Source organism: Macrotis lagotis, chromosome 1, assembly GCF_037893015.1.
Source record: "Macrotis lagotis isolate mMagLag1 chromosome 1, bilby.v1.9.chrom.fasta, whole genome shotgun sequence".
Classification (NCBI taxonomy): Eukaryota; Metazoa; Chordata; class Mammalia; order Peramelemorphia; family Peramelidae; genus Macrotis; species Macrotis lagotis.
This window is the reverse complement of record NC_133658.1, coordinates 710784763-710804206: the sequence shown is the minus strand read 5'-3', so window position 1 is coordinate 710804206 and position 19444 is coordinate 710784763. Positions and strand designations below refer to the sequence as shown.

The following is a 19444-nucleotide window of genomic DNA, read 5'->3' as shown; positions in this document are numbered from 1 at the left end:
CTTTCTTTCTTAGCCTTCTTCCCAAACCACAACTGTGGTCTGGTTCAGGCTTTTATATTTATTTTAAAGACAAGATGCAAGTTTCATGAGTCATTTGGGTGTGGGAAGTCAAAGTCCCTGGAAGAAATTATTATAATTTCCCAATAAATCAAAGGTGTAAACACAAATGAAAGTGAAATTTAAATGAAATGATGTAGAGTACTTTGAAATAGAATACTTTGTCTAGATTTAGACCATTATTAAGAGATGATAGTAGAAAGGGCAGAGAGCTGCTTCAACAGGGGTCAGGTCATACAACTCTTAAATGATCTGAAAGATGAATGTACTTTTTCATATTACATTTTTTTTTAAAAAAAAGATCTGTATAGTATTGATAGGAAATCTTGAACAAGGTGATAGAACATTTTTTAGAAATGTCCAAAACAATAGTTTGGAAACAAAGAAGTAATATGACGACTTGCTATTTGGGTTAGGGAAGAATGAAGTTTTTAAAAAAAAATACCTTGCTGGATTAAGATTAAAAAGAACTAAAATCCTGATGGGAAAAAGTTGCAGGAATTCCATTCCCACATTTAACAAACTAATCAGCAAAAGTACTGGCAAATTGAAATAGTCTTTTGTGAAATCCCTACCTTGAGTCTCTGTGAGGGGCTATTCTAGCATTTCTAATTAACTAATTAAAATTTATAGTGCATTGTGCTTACAAATTATGACCCCAATTACATTTCATATTTACCAGACATTTCAGATAAGGAAACATCTTTGTTTGGATTGTTGATTCTGTTGCTGAGTATGCAGATTCTTTAAAGGGTCAATATAAATGGAAAATACAGAACATTTATGTATACTTTGAACTCTTGTTCCTATATAGAAGAGAGACTGAATAATCTCAGCAATTTTTAACTTTAAAAATTGAGTTTTGGTGATGTTTTTGGTTATGTTCACTTAATCACTAGTATCCTAAAAAAGTATGCAAAATATGTGCTCTTTGCTATCTTCAATTTCAATTTATTTCTACTATTAAGTGGACCTTTTCCCCCAAGATAGATATACAAATAGGCACTAAATCAATTAAACATTAAATTTCCATTAAAACTAATAAACTTCCTGCTAGAAAATGCAAAGTCAAAACATAGACCATGATTTAATGTTGCTAAAACAGTAGCCCTCCTTTGGACATAGTAGGGGAATGGAGTTCTACAGAAAAGAATCCTTTGCTTCCCATTCCTACCCTTTGGTTCTTAACCATAGGGTCATAACTTTAGTTAGAGAATTTGCTTTTAAAACCCTCCCTATCTTTCCAGACTTCGAGCATAGTGTTTGGCATCTAATAAGTGCTAAATAAATGTTGGCTATTGTTGTTGCTGCTTGCTTGTTATATATTACAGCTTTCCATGTCTCTGTTATCCATTGTCGCTATTCTCTTTGCTGTTTCTCACACAAAGCATTCCATCTCCCAGTTCCAGACATTTTCATTGACTTCCCCTCCTTCCCCAATGTCTGAACTTCTCTTCCACCTCTTAGCACCCTCCTGGCTTCTCTGACTTCTTCAGGTCTCTATTAAAATCTCACTTTCTACAAGAAGCCTTTCCTGTGCTCTCTCAATACTAGTACCTTCCTTTCCTTTTGGGATTTTTTCCTGCACTTTATCCAGCCTCTGTCTTTTTTTGTACATGGTAGTTTGCATGTGATCTCTCTCACTGAACTGAGCTTCTAGGGAGCAGGGACTGTTTTTGTCTTTCTTTATGTCTCCAGTGCTGGCATGGTCCCTGGCTCATGGTAGGTGTTTAATAGATGATTGTTGACTTGAAAAGACCTCCAGATATTCTTTGGAAATAGGACTCAGAGACTTGGCCTAGATTACTTTAGTCATGCGGGTAGTAAGTGCCTTAAGGTAAGAGTTTGAACTCAACTTCTTTGTCATGGAATACTTTAATGTTTTCTTAGTCCTCAAGCTACCTCTTGGTAGACACATATGCAGGTCATAATGAAATAATAATATAGTATCATAGATGTAGCTTAAAGTTTGTCTGTTTGGATTTAATATCTTTTACAATCATACCCTATCTTTATGCCACTGATTCAAGATCAGCTTTTTGTTGTTGTTGTTGTTGTTGTTAGAAGGCTGGAAGTCAGAGAATTGCTACAGATTAATCAACAATGGAGTCTGTCAGACTATTTTAAAGGTTCCATACACCCAAGATACCAAAGCAAAGAAACAATGGAAAAGTGAAAAAAAACATTGGAATTGAAGTCAAGATCTGGGCTTAAATTTCATTTCTGCTACTTAATAACTTAGGGCAAGTCATTTAACCTGTCTGAGATACTTCACTCATCTGTTAAATTAGGACTTTGAACTAAGTAATATGTAGGGTTCCCTTAGTGCCCCCGTTATCTACTACTCTAATCATAGCAAGCTATTCTGGCAACAGGGATGGCTAACCTTTAGTCCTTCAGTAGTCAGAGAATCTTAGGAATCATTGTGCATGACTAAAGATGTCTAGTATAAGACATATGAGGAAGAACTTCTACACATAAAGATTCCAGCCTCCAAGACTGTTCTTTAGTCTCTATGCTGTGATTAGAGATTAAACAACTTCAGTTCAAAAGACAATCTAAATTAAGGGATATATATATATATATATTATATATATATAATATATATATATATACTTTAAGGGATGCAATAGGATTCTAATGCAAGTACCAGACTTTTTTTTTTAACGATAAGACTGAAATGAGGAGATTACATTTCTGTAAGATCACTGTTCATGATCATAACATGGCAATTTTCTCAACTTCTCACCCTTTCTCTTGCTTTATAACCAGACAATTACCATATCTTGCCACATTTACCTCTTCAACATTGATTCCATATGATTCTTTCTCTTCAGTCAGGCAGTTATCCTTAAGTTTCAGACCCTTATTATTTCTTGATTAGATTACTGTGATATTCTCCTAACTGATATCACTGCTTCAAGTATGTCTCCACCTCCAGTTCATACTACACACTGCTACAGAATAATTTTATGTGCAAATCTATCTGTGTGTTTCTTCCTTCCCCCCTTGTTAAAATCCAAAGGTTTCCTATAGCCTTCAGGATAAAATATAAAGTCCTTTTAACTTTTAAAGTCTCTTACAATCTGGCTTCTATCTTTTGAGCATCACTGGCTGTTACATCCCCTCCCTCACTCTATAATACAGTCAAACCAAACTTCTCTCTGTTCTCTACATATAGCACTCTGTCCCTGTCCTAATATCTTTATACTGGCTGTCCAGCAAGCTTGAAATTCACTCTCCTTAGTTCATAAAGCTTCTCTTTTCAAGATGAAGTTTAAATAGTATATTCCATAAAGAAACCTTTCCCCTTTCCCCCAAATATTAGTGGCTTCCTTCCTAACCCACTTGGCTTTTAAATATTTTGTACATACTTATGTTCACTTGGCCCCCTAACTTTGTTTTTCATCTTCAACATGAACACCAAACCTTCATCTCTCAGTTCTTTCTCAGGCCATAACCTTTGAACTGGCTATCATCTCTCTCTAGTCTTTGATGAATTTGTTCAAATGTATTATTTTCTACATTGAAATCACTTGTCTCCTTGTCCTATCATGGATATGCCTTACCAAATCCCAACCTAGTATTCCTCTCACCATCTTTCACCTTCACTTCATTGTGCTGTTGAATAGTGCTAGGAGGCAGCTAAGTGGCCCAATGGATAGAGTATTGGTCCTGAAATCAGGAAGATTCATCTTTCTGAGTTCAAATCTGGCCTCTAACACTTTCTAGCAAGTCACTTAACTCTTTTCCTTAGTTCCTCATCTATAAAATGAACTGGAGAAGAAAATGGCAAATCATTCTAGTATTCCTGCCAAGAGAGCTACAAATGGGATCACAAAGAGTAAAACATGACTGAAAATGAATGGATAATAAGAATGGTACTAGAGTAAATTATGAAACTGCTAAGTTCACTACAAATTTATGTTGCATAATTTCAAATGGGCCCTTGCTGCAGCAGAGCAGTCTTTTTACACTTCCCTAATCATTTCATTCTCTTACTTATAATAGAAACTATTATAAACCTTTTCACTTCCCCCCCATATTTTCCAAGGAAATTCTTTTCACCCTCTCAGCTAGACCTTCAATTCATTATTCACCAAAAATCACTGAGAAAACTTTTCATCTGTCCCCTGTCTCCCCTTCTACTCATCTCATATCATTCAGAAACCTTCCTTTATCAATTCTTCCCCTCATGTCTGTATCATATGAAGACATGGCCTTACTTCACACCAAGGCAAACCCCTCTAACACACATCTCATCCCATCTTCTTCAGATGCTCCTATTTGATACCTCACTTTCTCTAATCTTCAGTCTGTTCTATCTGCTGGCTGCTTTTCTGTTGTCTAAAAACGCACCCATTTCTCACCCAGCTGAAACAAATACACTCAATCCTGACTTGATCTGACTATCCCAAATAACTAATCTTCTATCTGTCTTCACATTTCCTGACTAAACTCCTTGAGAAACCCATCTTCATTTTCTGTCTCCACTGCTCACTATCTCATCTCTCATTTTCTTCTAAACTATCTAACTTCATCATCCAACTGCAGTTTCTCTCCAAAATCATCAATGATCTCTCTTATTTGCCATATTTTCTAGATTTTTTTTCAATCCTCATCCTTGTTAATCTCTCTGCAGCATTTGACGCTATTGATCATCAACTTCTCTGCCTGGATATTTTCTCATGATGCTACTCTCTCCTGATTGTCCACCTTCCTGACTGATGGCTCCTTCTCAGTTTTCTTTACTGTAAGAGTCTCTCGGGGCGTCTAGGTGGTGCAGTGGATAGAGCACTGGCCCTGGAGTCAGGAGTACCTGGGTTCAAATCCGGTCTCAGACACTTAATAATTACCTAGCTGTGTGGCCTTGGGCAAGCCACTTAACCCCATTTGCCTTGCAAAAAAAAACCCAACTCTAAAAAAAGAGTCTCTCTTTCTTACTAAGTTTTTGATCTCATTAGTTTTCCATTAGAATCTCTGCTGATATTTCCCAGATCTATATCGATGAAGGCCTAACCTCTCTTATGAGTTTATCTTGCATCACTAAATGTCTTTTGAACATCTCAATCTGATTATACCATAGGCATGTCAATCATATCCAAGACAAAACTTATTTTTCCTTCTACCTCTTTCCTTTCCCTACACACACACACACACACACACACACCGGCATACTCATTTCATTGCTGGGCCAATTCAAAACTTCAGGCAAAGGTCAAATCTTTTTTTTTTTTAGGTTTTTGTAAGGCAAATGGGGTTAAGTGTCTTGGCCAAGGCCACACAGCTAGGTAATTATTAAGTGTCTGAGACCGGATTTGAACTCAGGTACTCCTGACTCCAGGGCCAGTGCTCTATCCACTGCGCCACCTAGCTGCCCCCTCAGTGTCATTCTTGACTCTTTTCTTGAACTCACCCCATTTTACTAATCTCTTGTCAAGTCTAGTCATTTCTGCTTTCACTGTATCTCTGTACCTTCTTTCCATTTAGAGTCATCACCCAGGCTCAGGCTTGTCATGTTCTACCCAGATTTTTGCAGTAGCCTTTTGGTTCATCCTCCAGATTCAAGTCTCTGCCCTCTCCAGTCTATCAGTTGAAAATGTGATTTTCCTAAAGTACAGTCTGACCGTGCTACTCCTGTACTCAATAAACTCCAGTGACTTTTGATTCCCTTCATCCCTTCCTATTTTTACAGTCTTCTTAACAAGTAATTGCTTCCTTCCATGTGTCCTATGATCCTGTAGCATTATTTTTGTTGCACATGACTTTTTTTTCCCCCTTTCTGTACTGCATTTCCCTTGACTTTTACTGGTCATTCTCTGTGCCTTCTGTAGTCTTATTCTCCTTCATCTTCTTCTGGACTCAGCTCAACTTCTGCCTTCTGGAGGCTTTTACCAGGCCTCCCTTAATATTAGTGTCTATTTCTGAGAATATCTGCCATTTATTCTGTTAGTGTATATTTGCATATATAGATTAAACATAATTAGTTACATGTTATCTTCCCCTTATATATGAGTCCCTTAAAGGTAGTGATCATACATTTGACCTTTTTTGTATCCCTAATACTCTGTGCCTGTTGACTGGCATAGAGTAAACATTTAATATATGGTTGTTAAATTATTGATTTTGCTTTCTTAGTGTATTTGTTGTCTCCTGCATAGGGCATAATAAGAGTTGTTTCATTCTGTGTACTTGTATCACTGGCAAATAGTACAGAAATGTTTATTGATTGGATAAAGGCATCTCCTCACTTTAATAGGTAGCCACAGAGAATTGAGCATGGTGGTCCAACACTAAGGAGAGTGGAAATATGGGGTCTTAGGGATGTCATTAGAAATTGGCAGATAACTTGATCAGGCTTTTTCTAGCAATTGCATCCTTGGGGAATGTTTTTCCTATTCTTCAAGCAGAATTTCAAAAAGAGATTTGACACTTTAGCTATTTAAGGAAAGTGGTTAGTGAAATACCATAAGGAGGACTGAAATGGAATTTAGGAACAAAGTATTAGATGGTAGACATTGAACATCTGGTGGTTATAGTTTTTGCAAAATAGTTTTCACGTCCTGATGTTGCATGCTCATAGCACTTTCTAACATTACTTATTCTTTATATACTTTATCCCTGCTTACCTTTTCTTTAAGCTCCTATCACTAAAGTTGGATGCTATTTTCTAGCAAATATTCTTTTTCCCTTAAAAGAATCAGTGGGAGTTTAAGAAATAATATTTATGTACAAGGGAAAAGAAAATTTTAATTCAGGTAGTTAAAAATTCAAAGAAAAGGTTTCTCTTGCCTAATTAGCTAGTATTTATATACTGTTCTAGTATAACTTGACCCCTTTGTACTTTTTTTTTTTGCCTTTTGCAAGGCAGTGGGGTTAAGGCCACACAGCTAGGTAATTATTAAGTGTCTGAGGCTGGATTTGAACTCAGGTCCTTTTGACTCCAGGACCAGTGCTCTATCTACTGCACCATGTAGCTGCCCTGTGTCCTTCAAAGCAGAATATCACTCAAGTTTTTTCCAAATTTGGCTTGTCTGATTTAAGATTTGCCACTAGACTAATTCCCTCTATCCCATTATAATTCCAAATTATTCTTTTGATTCATGAATGCTGCAAGGTTTTTGGTGTCTACCCATATTTCTACACTTTTAGCTAAATAAGTTTGTCCCCTACTCCTGCTCTCCTTCTGGAGAGCGAATTAAAAATTTTATCATCTAAAGAAAGTAACACCCCAGAGACAGAGCCATTGAAATCTGAATACAGACTGAAGTACAGTTTCTCTCTCTCTCTCTCTCTCTCTCTCTCTCTCTCTCTCTCTCTATATATATATATATATATATATATATATATACATATATATACACACACACACACACACACACACACACACACACACTTGAGGTTTTTCATCTTCTTGGGGGGGGTTATGTTTATTCTTATGTATACTCTTATAACATTCGATTTACATCAATGTATGGCATGGAAACAATGTAGAGTCTGTCAGACAGCCTTCTGTGGGGGGGGAGGGAGGAGGGGGGAAAATTGTAGAATTCAAAGCCTTGCAAAAAAATGATGGCTACAGGGGCGGCTAGGTGGCATAGTGGATAAAGCACTGGCCCTGGATTCAGGAGTACCTGGGTTCAAATCCTGTCTAGACACTTAATAATTACCAAGCTGTATGGCCTTGGGCAAGCCACTTAATCCCGTTTGCCTTACAAAAACCTTAAAAAAATTGATGGGTACATATTACTGTTGTATATAATTGGAAAACAAAATTTTTTTTTGTCATCAATTAAACTCTTGCTGTGAACCAGGTTCTTAGGATACAAAAAATTAAATTGCTTCTTACTTTAGGAAATATATAAATATATATTATATATATATTTTAGAATATATATATATATATATATATATTCTAAAAGAGACAAACAGCTTTTCAACAGAAATATAAAATGACCTCAGAAATGTGGGGAAGGAGTAAGTTATCAGGAAAGGGCCTCATGTAAGAGGTGATGACATTGCAGCTGAAATTGAAGTGGGTTATGTTCTTCCAAGAGGCAGAAAAGAGGAGGGAGATAATTCCAAGTGTGAAAGATAGCCTTGGTCAAGACCTGGAGGCCAAGGATAGACATTCTGCATTAGAAACATTAAGCAGGTCAGTTTGCCTGAACTGAGGTTGTGTGAGAGGAAGTAGTATGAAATCAATCTTGGAGCCAGATTGGAAGGGCTTTAAATGGTCAAAGGATATGAACAGGCAGTTTTCAAATGAAATTAAAGCTATATGTAATCATATGAAAAATGTTCCAAATCATTATTGATTTGAGAAATGCAAATACTTAAAAATCTATGAGATGCTATCTCATACCTATCAGCTTGACTTAGATGACACAAAAGGTAAATAATCAATCTTGTAGAGGATGTGAGCAAATTGGGACACTAATACATTATTTGTGGATTTGTGAAATGATCAGCCATTCTGGAGAGCAATCTGGAACTATGTCCAAAGAGCAATAAAACTGATCATACTGTTTGACTCAGCAATACCAATAGCAGGTCTATATCTCAAAAAAATCATTAAAAATTGGGAAGAGTTTCACAAGTTCAAAAATATTTATAGTAGCTTTTTGTAGTGGCAAAGAATTGTAAACTTAGGGAATTCCCATCAATTGGAAAATGACTAAACAAGTTATTGTATATGAATGTTATGGAGTACTGTTGTTCTATAAGAAATCATGAGTGGTCAGATTTCAAAGAAGCATGGAAAGATTTACATGAACTGATGCTGAGTGAAGGGTATAGAACCAAGAGAACATTGTACACATTAACACCAACATTGTGAGACGATCAGTGATGAAGGATGCAGGTCCTTTCAATAGTTCAGAGATCTATTATGGATAATGCCATTCACATTCAGAGAAAAAAACCATAGAGTATGAATGTATATACTATGTTCACTTTTTAAAATAAACTTTTTATTTTTTTCCTTCTTTTCTCAAGGTTTTTTCCTTTTCCCTTAGTTCTAATTACTCTTTCACAACATGATTAATATGTAAATATGTTACACACAAATGTAAATGAACAACTTTTACTGGTTCACTGCCCCATGGGGAGGGGGAGGGAAGGGAGGGTGGTAGAAAAATGTGGAACTCATAAATTTGCAAATTGATGACTACTGAAGAACTAGCTACTTTTGCATGTAATTGGAAAAATAAAAATAAATTCAATTAAAGAAATAAATTAAAAAAAAATTTTCAATGATTCCCCTTTGCCTCTAGGACAAAATCCAAATTCCTCTCTGCATTTAAAATCCTTCAAATCTGTCTCCAGCTTATTTTTCAAGATTGATTTCATACTACTTCCTCTCACACAACCTCTCTTCCAGGCAAAATGACCTGCTTAATGTTTCGAGTGCAGAATTTCTATTCTTGGCCTCCAGGCCTTGACCAAGGCTGCCTTTCACACTTGGAATTGTCTCCTTCCTCTTCTCTGTCTCTTGGAAGAACTTTACTCCCTTCAATTTCAAATGCAATATCACCTCTTACATGAGGTCCTTCCTGATAGCATTCCCCTCCTCACATTCCTGAGGCCACATTATATTTCTATTAAAAGGTTGTTTTTCTCTTTTAAAATATATAAATTTCCTAAGGTAAGAAGCAATTTATTTTTTTTTTGTATCCTTAGAACCTGGACCATAACAAGAGTTTTTAATTGATGAGTGAGAGAAGCAACATGAATGACCTTGAAGTTGCAGATTGGGCATCTAGGACCAACAGTGCCTTCAATAGAGGGAAATGAGAACATGGGTAGATTTTGAGTGAAAAGATAATGAACTGTATTTTGTACTTGTTGAACTTGAAAAATACCCATGAACTCAAACATCAAAAGGCAATAGTTTTATCCCTGTTCACTCCCTAAAGCTATAGAAGACAAATCCTTTCCAAGGGACCTAGGTGGCATAGTGGCCAGAGAGATGGACCTGGTTATAGGAAGAGATGTGAGTTCCAAGAAGGTCTTGGACACTTACTACTGGTGTGACCCTGGACAAGTTGTTTAACTTTTGTTGTTGTCAGTATCCTCAGTCGCAAAAAGGAAATAGTAATAAATAATCGGATCTGGTTCTTGTGAAGATCAAGTGGGATAAAATACTTCACACAATATGTCCTTAACATTGGTTTCCTTCCTTTATTTTTTCTCTTCTATTCTTTATCCTGCCCAGTTGAAATAAAACTCTACAAAGCTAGGGAACATGTTTCCATATTGTTGTTTTTTTTTTTTTTGTATCATCAACAACTCTCTAGACCCTTAACTCTTTATATTTGTCTAAAGCTGGATGGATTAAGAAGTTAGTATAGTCCTAGAGATTTAGAAAGAAATATTTAAGTACTACTTATTTTGAATGAGTCATATGTTTAGATTCTATGGATTTATTACAGGGTAAGGAGTTAATCATCTTGTGTGTCTCATTTTATTATGAATTCTGGATGTATTATGATGGTTAACAGACATTTTTTGAAAAAATGTTTATCTTTTTTCTCCTAAAAAAGTCTTATTGATTTTAAAAAACACATCTAGTTATGGTTTCCTAGTAACCACCTTCCTTCTCACCCATACAATTAAGGAAAAGAAATCAATACATCAACTGAGTCTGATCACAAGACCTAATCATCTGTAGCTTCTCCCCTGCCTCCCTTCCAATTTCTCTATCAAGAAGAAGGATGTTTCATTTATCAATCATATGGAATCAAGACTAATGATCTTTTCATGTGTTGTTTTCTTTCATATTATTATGACATTGTGTTTACTGTTCTTGATTTTCCTTACTTTGCCAGATTCATTCATAAAAGCCTTCCCAATTTTATCTGAATTGTTCTGAATAATAATTTCTTACAGAATAATAGTATTCTATTGCATTAATTTGGAAGGGAGTTTGGTGAAGTAGATAGAGGGATACCCCTAGTAAGACCTCATTGGTTTCAAGTCTTAACTCTTAATACGTTGGGGTTTTTTGTCTTTTGCCTGGGCTACTCATTTACCCTCCTAGTTACTCTAATGCTAAGTGATAAAGATGCTTGTCTATTTCTACTGTAGACAATACCAACTAGCAATTCAATGACATTATTCCCATGTCCTATCAAGCAGCTTCCTGGAAACCAGTCTTTGGATTCGGGGGGGGGGGGGGAGTATGGTTGCAGAGTAAAATAGAATAGATTGTCATGAGGGAGATTAGGTTAGTTTTACTTTACTGATCAACGTTTGTTGCCTAGTACTAGTGGAACCATAGTTCCATTCAGTGGATATGTCTACTTGGCTGAGGAGCCAAAGGAGTACAGCTACCAACCAGTTGTGGAGCTTTGATTGAATATTGTTAAATCAAAATCCCCCTAAACCAGTATCAACAGGCTACTGCAGCACCAAGATGTCTTGGTGATTTGGGAAAGATCTAGTTCTAAAAGGTTTCCCATTGTATCCAGGACAATATTGGTTTTTCTGTTCTTATTATAACTGGCCAATGGGCTCAGATGGTTTGGAGGAGACTGTGAGACTGATGGTATGGCACAATATACCCTCTCTTTAATCTAAATTACATGCATGTCATGATATCACTTCCTTGATGTTGTCTTTGAGCTCAAAGGACTACTACTAACTACTTACTACTTGGAAGGAGTTTCCTCAACTCAGCTTCCCTATACTTTATTGATGAAATCACAGGTCTAATCCTTATTATCTTCATATATCATAGTAGTTTTAGCCTTTCTTTCTGTTACTATATATATTTTTTCCTTTTCCCCTATGAAGACTTTCTTGGTGTATTTTTCTAAATCTTTTATGACTAAATTTAACAAAATATTAATATAGGACAAATAGTTCAGAAACATGATAATCCAGTTTTATTTTATTTTTAAAAATGTATTTATCCCTATTTTTGTACAAATGAGTTTTTTAATACTTTACTAAAATATTCTCAAGAGTAATCATAAGGGGTGGCTAGGTGGCATAGTGGATAAAGCACTGGCCTTGGAGCCAGGAGCACCTGGGTTCAAATCTGGTCTCAGACACTTTATAATTACCTAGCTGTGTGGCCTTGGGCAAGCCACTTAACCCCATTTGCCTTGCAAAAACCTAAACAAAACAAAACAAAACAAAACAAGAGTAATCATAATACCCCTTCCCCCCCCAAAAAATATAGACTTGCATGAGTGATAAAGTGAAGGAAAGAGAAAAAAATTAATAATAATAATAGGTGCAGCCAGGTGGCACAGTGGACAGAGGCTGGGCCCTGGAGCCAGGAGTACCCGAGCCCAAATTTGGCCCCAGATATCCAACAGTCAACCAGCTGCGTGACCTTGGGTAAGCCACCCCAACCCCATTACCCTGCAAAAAACAAAAAAAGACCCAAAATAAAATAATAATAATAATAACAATAATAATCATAATAATAGTAGGGGTGGCCAGGTAGCAGAGAGGACAGAGCATTTGCCCTGGAGCCAGGAGAACTCTGGTCCAAATCCAACCTCAGACACTCAACAGTCACCCAGCTGTGTGGCCCCAGGCAAGCCACCCAGCTCCATTTGCCCTGCAACCCCCCCCAAACAACAACAACAACAACAACAACAAATAATATTAATAATAATGATGATAATGATGATGATAAATGTGCTTCAGTCTGTGTTCCAACACCTCCAGCTCTGTCACAGGTGGATCACATTCTTTATAAGTCCATCACAAAAGCTACTTCCACATTTTTCCACTGTTGCCATTGCTGATCGCAACTCCCTCCATTCATACCACCCCACTACCATATACTATATTTTCTCTCTCCTTTCACTCTGTCCCACTTCTTAAATGTGCTGTAGGGTAGCTTAGTGGTGCAGCAGACAGATCCCTGACCCTGGGGCCAAGAGGCCTAGAACCCACATACCACCCCTTAGGCCCAGCATCTACCTGGCCCTATGGTCCTGGACAGGCCATCCAGTCCCCAACCCCTTGCAAGAAGTAAAAAATAAAATGTGTTATATTTGACCACTCTCCCCCCACGGTCCATCCTCTGCTCAATCACTCACATTGCCCCCCCCTTCCCCCTGTCCCCCCTTCTCTCCTTCTTACTCTAGATGTCTATACCCCTTTGACTATATATGCTGTTTCCTTTCCTAGCCATCTCTGATGAGAGTGAAGGTTCCCTCATTTTCCCTTGCCTTCCTCCGTTCCATATCATTGCAATAGCTCATTGTAATAAAAAAAATCTTATATGAAATATCTTGGCCCGTTCCATCTCTCCTTTTTCTTTCTCCCATTATATTTCCCTTTTAGCCATTGACTCCATTTTTACACTATATTATATCTTCAAATTCAGCTCTCTCTTGTGCTTCATCTATAAAAGCTCCTTCTACCTGCTCTATTAAATGAGAAGGTTCATATGAGTATTAACAGTATCAGTTTTCTATGCAGGAATACATGTAGTTCATCATCATTAAGTCTCTCATATTTTCCCCTTCTTCTCTACTCTTTATGCTTCACCTGAGTCCTGTATTTGAAGAGCAAAACTTTCTGTTCAGCTCTGGCCATTCCAACAGGAACATTTGAAATTCCCCTGGTTCATTGAAAGTCCATCTTTTTTCCCTGGAAGAGGACATTCAGCCTTCCTGGGAAGTTCATTTTTGGCTGCATTCTAAGCTCTTTTGCCTTCCGGAATATTATATTCCAAGCCCCATGAGCTTTTAATGTAGTTGTTGCTAAGTCCTGTGTGATCCTGACTGCAGCTCCGTGATATTTGAATTGTGTCCTTCTGGGTGCTTGTAATATTTTCTCTTTGACTTGGGAGTTCTGGAACTTGGCTATAATATTCCTAGGGGTTGGTTTTTTTGGGATCTCTTTCTCTGGGGGATCGGTGGATTCTCTCCATTTCTATTTTGCCCTCTGCTTCTAGGATATCAGGGCAATTTTCCTGTAGTGGTTCTTTGAAAATGATGTCAAGGCTCTGATCATGACTTTCAGGTATTCCGATAATTTTTAAATTATCTTTCTTGAATCTGTTTTCCATATCAGTTGTTTTTTCAATGAGATGTTTTACATTTTCTTCTAATTTTTCCTTCTTTTGGCTTTGAAGTATTGTGTCTTGATTTTTTGTAAAATTTGCAACCTCCCTCAGTTCCATTCTACATCTGAAGGTTTGTTTTCCTCAGAGAGCTTTCTTATCTCCTTTTCCATCTGGCCAATTCTGCTTTTTAAAGCATTCTTCTCCTCATTAACTTTTTGAACTGTTTTATCCATTTGACCTATGCTGGTTTTTAACATGTTGTTTTCTTCAGCATTTTTTTCTTTTGGATCTCCCTGACTAAGCTGCTGACTTCTTTTTCATGTTTTTTCTGCATCTCTCTCATTTCTTTTCCCAATTTTTCTTCTGTCTCCCTCACTTGATTTTCATTCTTTTTTGAGCTCTGTCATAGCCTGAGCCCAATTTCTGTTTTTCTTGGAGTCTTTAGATGCAGTAGCTTATACTTCCTCATCTTCAGACTGAGTATTTTGATCCTTCTTTGGATCATAGACAAAGTATTTCTCAATGGTGTTCCTCTTTTTTTCTCTGCTAACTCATTTCTCCAGCCTGTGCCTGGTTTTGGGGTGCTTCCTGAACTTTTGAGTATTACTGGAACATCCCCCAACAAGGATCTCCATGTGTGAGGCTCTGTCTTCTCTCCTGGTCTGTGAATGACCACAAGTGCACCCTTCTGCCATGGGGCTGAGGTCGGGGGGGGGCATGCTGTTCTATGGAGGGCCCTAGACTGTGAACAGGATCTGGTCAGAGCCCCAGAGTCCTTTTCCTGGGACTGAGGACAGACCTTGGCAGTCTCTCTCCTCTCCACTTCCTAGGCTTAGCACTCATGCCTGGGTGCTCCTGTTTACTGGCTCCTGCTTTTGGTTCCTGGATCTAGGCTGCCTCTACCACCTTGCTCGCTTAGTGCCCTGAGGGCTGGGCTTCATGCACTCTCTCTGGCAGAGTTCCTCTGCTGATCTTTCAAGTTGCGTCCAGTGCTCCCCGATAGATCAGGAAACTGCCCCCGCTGCCGTGAGCCATGGCTCCCAGTGCCTTGGGACTGCCTCCAGGAGGCTGAAGTTCCTTCACTCTGGCAGGCCACCTCTCTAACCATCTGGAGCTGAGCCTTTCCGCTCTTTTTCAGGTTATCTCGATCTGGAGAATCATCTCACTGGATCCCTCTGTGGGTTCTGTCTCTTGAAAATTCAGTTAGAGCCATTATTTTATAAGTTTGGAAATATCAGAGAGAGAGAGCACCTAAAAGACCATCCTCTCCTGTTGCCATCTTGGCTCCGTCCCCCAGTTTTATTTTCAACATAATTATTTGTAGAGGAAAACAATGAATCTCTTATTAGTTACTTTATTAGTAAGCCAGAATATTAAGTGTCTACTCTTAAATCCAAGTTCATTATTCTTCATTTCCTCCATACTTTCCAAAAAGGTTGCATTTTTGAATCAAGGGAGTTGTCTTGGTTTTCTGAAGATATTTAAACTTGCTTTAAAGGTTTTTAGAAAAAAAATTAAAAAAAAATTTTTTAAGTGGCATTGTGGTATTAATTACAATAAGTGATTTAGTCTTGGGGTTAGGAAGCATTCTATCATATTGAATCCTTCATGTGTCTGCCAAATATATCTGGTTCTCATAGCCTAGAATGTGTTGTGCACCTTGTGTTGGACTTATCCTTGGTTTATATCCTTGGGTTATTTGATGGGACTTCCAGGGGTTGCCACAGGTTGTAAAGCTAACCCAGTTCTGGATAGGAAGGAGGGAATAGAACATTTTGAAGTGTTGGCTAGTTCTAGTCTCGGGTTTCAAAGGCTGTTTGTTCTCTTACATAATTTACCAGAAAAATCTTTGGAACTCTTAAGTAAGGGGATATTAGAGGGAAGGAAGTGACAAGAAGATTCACAATTGATTTGACCTTGCTTAACCTCCTTCTAACCTATTTTTTTATGTATCATTTGTTCTTATGTTGTCTGTTCACATTATATTAAATTGTACCTACTTGTATATTTCTAAGCATTTCATCTTTCCATGCTTATACTTTTTCTGGTTGAAATTCTGGAGAGATCCAGGCTGAAAGTCTGAAAATGAGATTATAGAGTTAGAGCTGGAACAGGTGTTCTTTACCTGGGTACTAGTTAAAAAAACTCACCTTTTGAGAACTTTATTTTAATATAATTGGTTTACTTTGTAAAGTTATGTTTTATATGTATTTGAAAGCATTTTTCTGAGATAAGGTCCAAGGGATGCCAAGGGATCATGACTTTGTTGAGCTAAAATAAATCTCTCATTTTACAGATGAAGAAACTGAGTCCCAGAGAAATTAAGTGACTCCTGTTACAAATTAAGCACTCTTTTCCCTATAACACACTGATTAGATTAGAGACCTTAGAAAGAACTAATTTAGGCTTGGGGTGAGGGCTGAGCCTGTTTGAGGGCAGCACAGGGGCTCAGACATTTCATCCCTTTTAAAGCATCCACCTATTATAACTGTATAATTGTGCTGTGATATATTCTGTGATCCACCTAATACTTAATGTGCTTCTAGTCTGGTTTGACTTTTTTCCCCCTAGGAAGAGGCTAAAATCTCTTCATTATAATATAGACAGTGCAGTGCATTTTGAATACAAATTTATACATGTTCAGAGTAATTTTTCTTGTGATTGTCTCTACCCTGGAGAAGTGCCTTTAATGAATTACATACAAATTGTGTAATTTAAGAAGTTAATTTGGTTTTCTGGTTACACAGGACTAAGAACAGCCCTTGTAGAAAGAGATGATTTCTCATCAGGGACCAGCAGCCGAAGCACTAAGCTGATCCATGGTGGGGTGAGATATCTTCAGAAGGCCGTCATGAACCTGGATTATGAGCAGGTAATTGTGTATGCTAGTTGTTAAACAAAAATTGCTACTATGCTGTTTTCCCCTCTCCAATTAAATCAGGCTTTTAAATGGCTTTTAATGTTTCCTCCTGTTGGAAATATCTGTTTAATGTGTTCTGCAGGAGTATTTTTTCAGGAGAGGTGTGACAGTTTTTTACTGGAGTGTTAGAGGCAGCATAGTGAATAGAGAAGCCTCAGAATCAGGAAGACTTGGATTAGAGACCTGCCTCTAACACATATTGTGTATATGACCCTGGAAAAGTCATTTAACCTTTTTTGTACCCAGGCAGCTCCTTTAAGATTGAGATGTGGAGTAGGAGTCACATCCACATTGGGATGGTTTCCTCTCCAGGAGTTTCCTATAGCAGTGAAATTATAGTTTCAATACAAAAAAACAACTACTTATGGGTAATATAAGGCCATCCAAGTGGCAGATTTGTAGAACCATTCTTGAACCTGGTGCCTTTAAGCAACTATGATTTAGCTCCCTCTATGTCCAAAGGGTTTTTTGTGTGTCACTGTTTTAATTCAGGGGCAGTCTCTGGCTCCTTTCCTATAGCTGTCACCATCTAGTCATGTTATCAGGGGCAAATTCTTAAGGGGAATGAAGATTTGAGGCATATTTTCCACACTATAATTCAGCCTTGTGTCCAATTTTCCCAGGCTAGGAGGAGGCAATGGCATTTTTCTAGAAAATAAAAATTCAACAGAATTTTCTTTCTCTGTTTTGCACACAGAAGACTGTAATAACAACTTGACTTCAAGTAATTTTGTACCTACCATTTCCATGCCCCTTTGAAATACTCTGGGCATCTCTGGTTTGCATTGGTGGGGGAGATGGTTTATGTAAGGGGAAAAAAAATCTAAGGTACCTACCATCGAGTAATCTATCATCCCTTGCAGGGACAAATGTTTTATGGAGCTGGGGCAACAATAGAGGGAATACAAGATAAATGGTTTGTATAATCATGTAGCTCAAGTCAGGGAAATATCTTACATCTGGGAACCCCAATGGCATGTTTTCCCCCTATGCAAATACAGTGAAGGTTTCTAAAAATCCTTGAAGTTGACAGCATGATGTATTATTGGAAATATGATTAAGATATTTCCTGGCTCAGAGGTAGAGAGGGTTGTGTGTATCAATCAGTTGGCAGGACATTTCCCACCCCCTGCTTTGGAAAACACCATAATCTGTTACTGCCAAGCTAATTTTCCATATTTTGCTTTTTAGTACAAGTTGGTGAAAGAAGCACTTCATGAGCGTGCCAACCTGCTTGAGATTGCTCCCCATTTATCTCATGCACTACCTATAATGCTTCCGATTTACAAGTAAGCTTTTTGAGATCCCCTGTGCTCTGTCTGCTCAGCTGGAGTTAACATGACATTGTCTTAGCAGGAATATGCCTACAGTGGGCTTTCCTTAATGCTTATAATTGGTGCTTATTTCTCTTTTAAAAATATTTTCCCTTGCTGAATTTTAAAAGCATGATTTTCTCCAAATGATTCTTTTTTGACACCATTTAGTTTTTAAGGACCTGATTTTTCTAAGGAGGTGACAATCACCCTCTGCATTTGTAGTCAGGAGCTTCTTACTCTAGTTTCCTTAGGCATACTGATGAGCTAAATTTGCATGTGGGAAAACCAAAGGTGTGAAGGCTGAAGCCAAGAAGCACCACTTTTGAAAAATTTGACCAGAAACGCCTTGGAAAGTTCACATTGACAAAAAGATTTTCAGTGATTTTCATTATAAGTATTCTTTTGTGCTGAAACATGAATTTATAGGTTTCTGCCATGTTTATGACACTTTTTTTTTACCTAAGTAGAAATGAATTGCAATGATATTTGTTCAAATGGGAACATAACATTATGTTTGAGGGTTTATAGTTAACTCTGGTCATTCTCAAACCATTTTTATATTTCTTTGGAGAGATGAAATAGCTATGGATTCCAAGTTATCAAAAAATCTTATATTGTAGCCATTATTATTTCTTTTAAAGGAAAATTAACCTTGTTTCTACCTTGTAGGTTACAAAGAGTAACCCACTTAGAGTTCTTCTAGTGTAAAAGAGAACAAGCTTTAGTCTTAATGTTTATATAAAGTACTTTATACATTTTAATTGCAATAAACCCATTGTTTTCATTAGTTGCATTTGACAATTATTTTATTGTACTGATGAAAGCATATTTATGTTGAGCATATACCATCATGCCCATTTAATTAAAACTGGCCTTTCTTCAAATGTTATACTGAGATGCAATGCACTTTGAGTCATCTTTTAAATACAGAATTTAGAATTTGCTAAATTTTCCAAATTTCAAATTCAAAGTGATTCTCAATGGACAAATACAAATTTTGCAACCTGGAGACACTGATGAGAACTATTTGGATTAGAGATATCAATTATCTGAAAAATCAGGTTATATATTAATGATTTTCAAGGGGCATTAGCTCAAATTCTCCAATTCTTTGTT

The 19444-nt window shown here is 37.2% G+C and overlaps 1 protein-coding gene across 5 annotated transcripts in view; it reads left to right on the top strand.

Annotated features, from left to right (window-relative positions):
* Positions 1–19444, top strand: part of GPD2 (glycerol-3-phosphate dehydrogenase 2) — a 205321-nt gene that overhangs the window by 110209 nt on the left and 75668 nt on the right. For all 5 annotated transcript variants that reach the window (XM_074215955.1, XM_074215952.1, XM_074215954.1 and 2 more), the window contains exons 4-5: positions 16840–16964; positions 18204–18301. In XM_074215955.1, coding sequence (XP_074072056.1) covers positions 16840–16964; positions 18204–18301 — 223 coding nt within the window. The remainder of the gene's footprint in view (positions 1–16839; positions 16965–18203; positions 18302–19444) is intronic.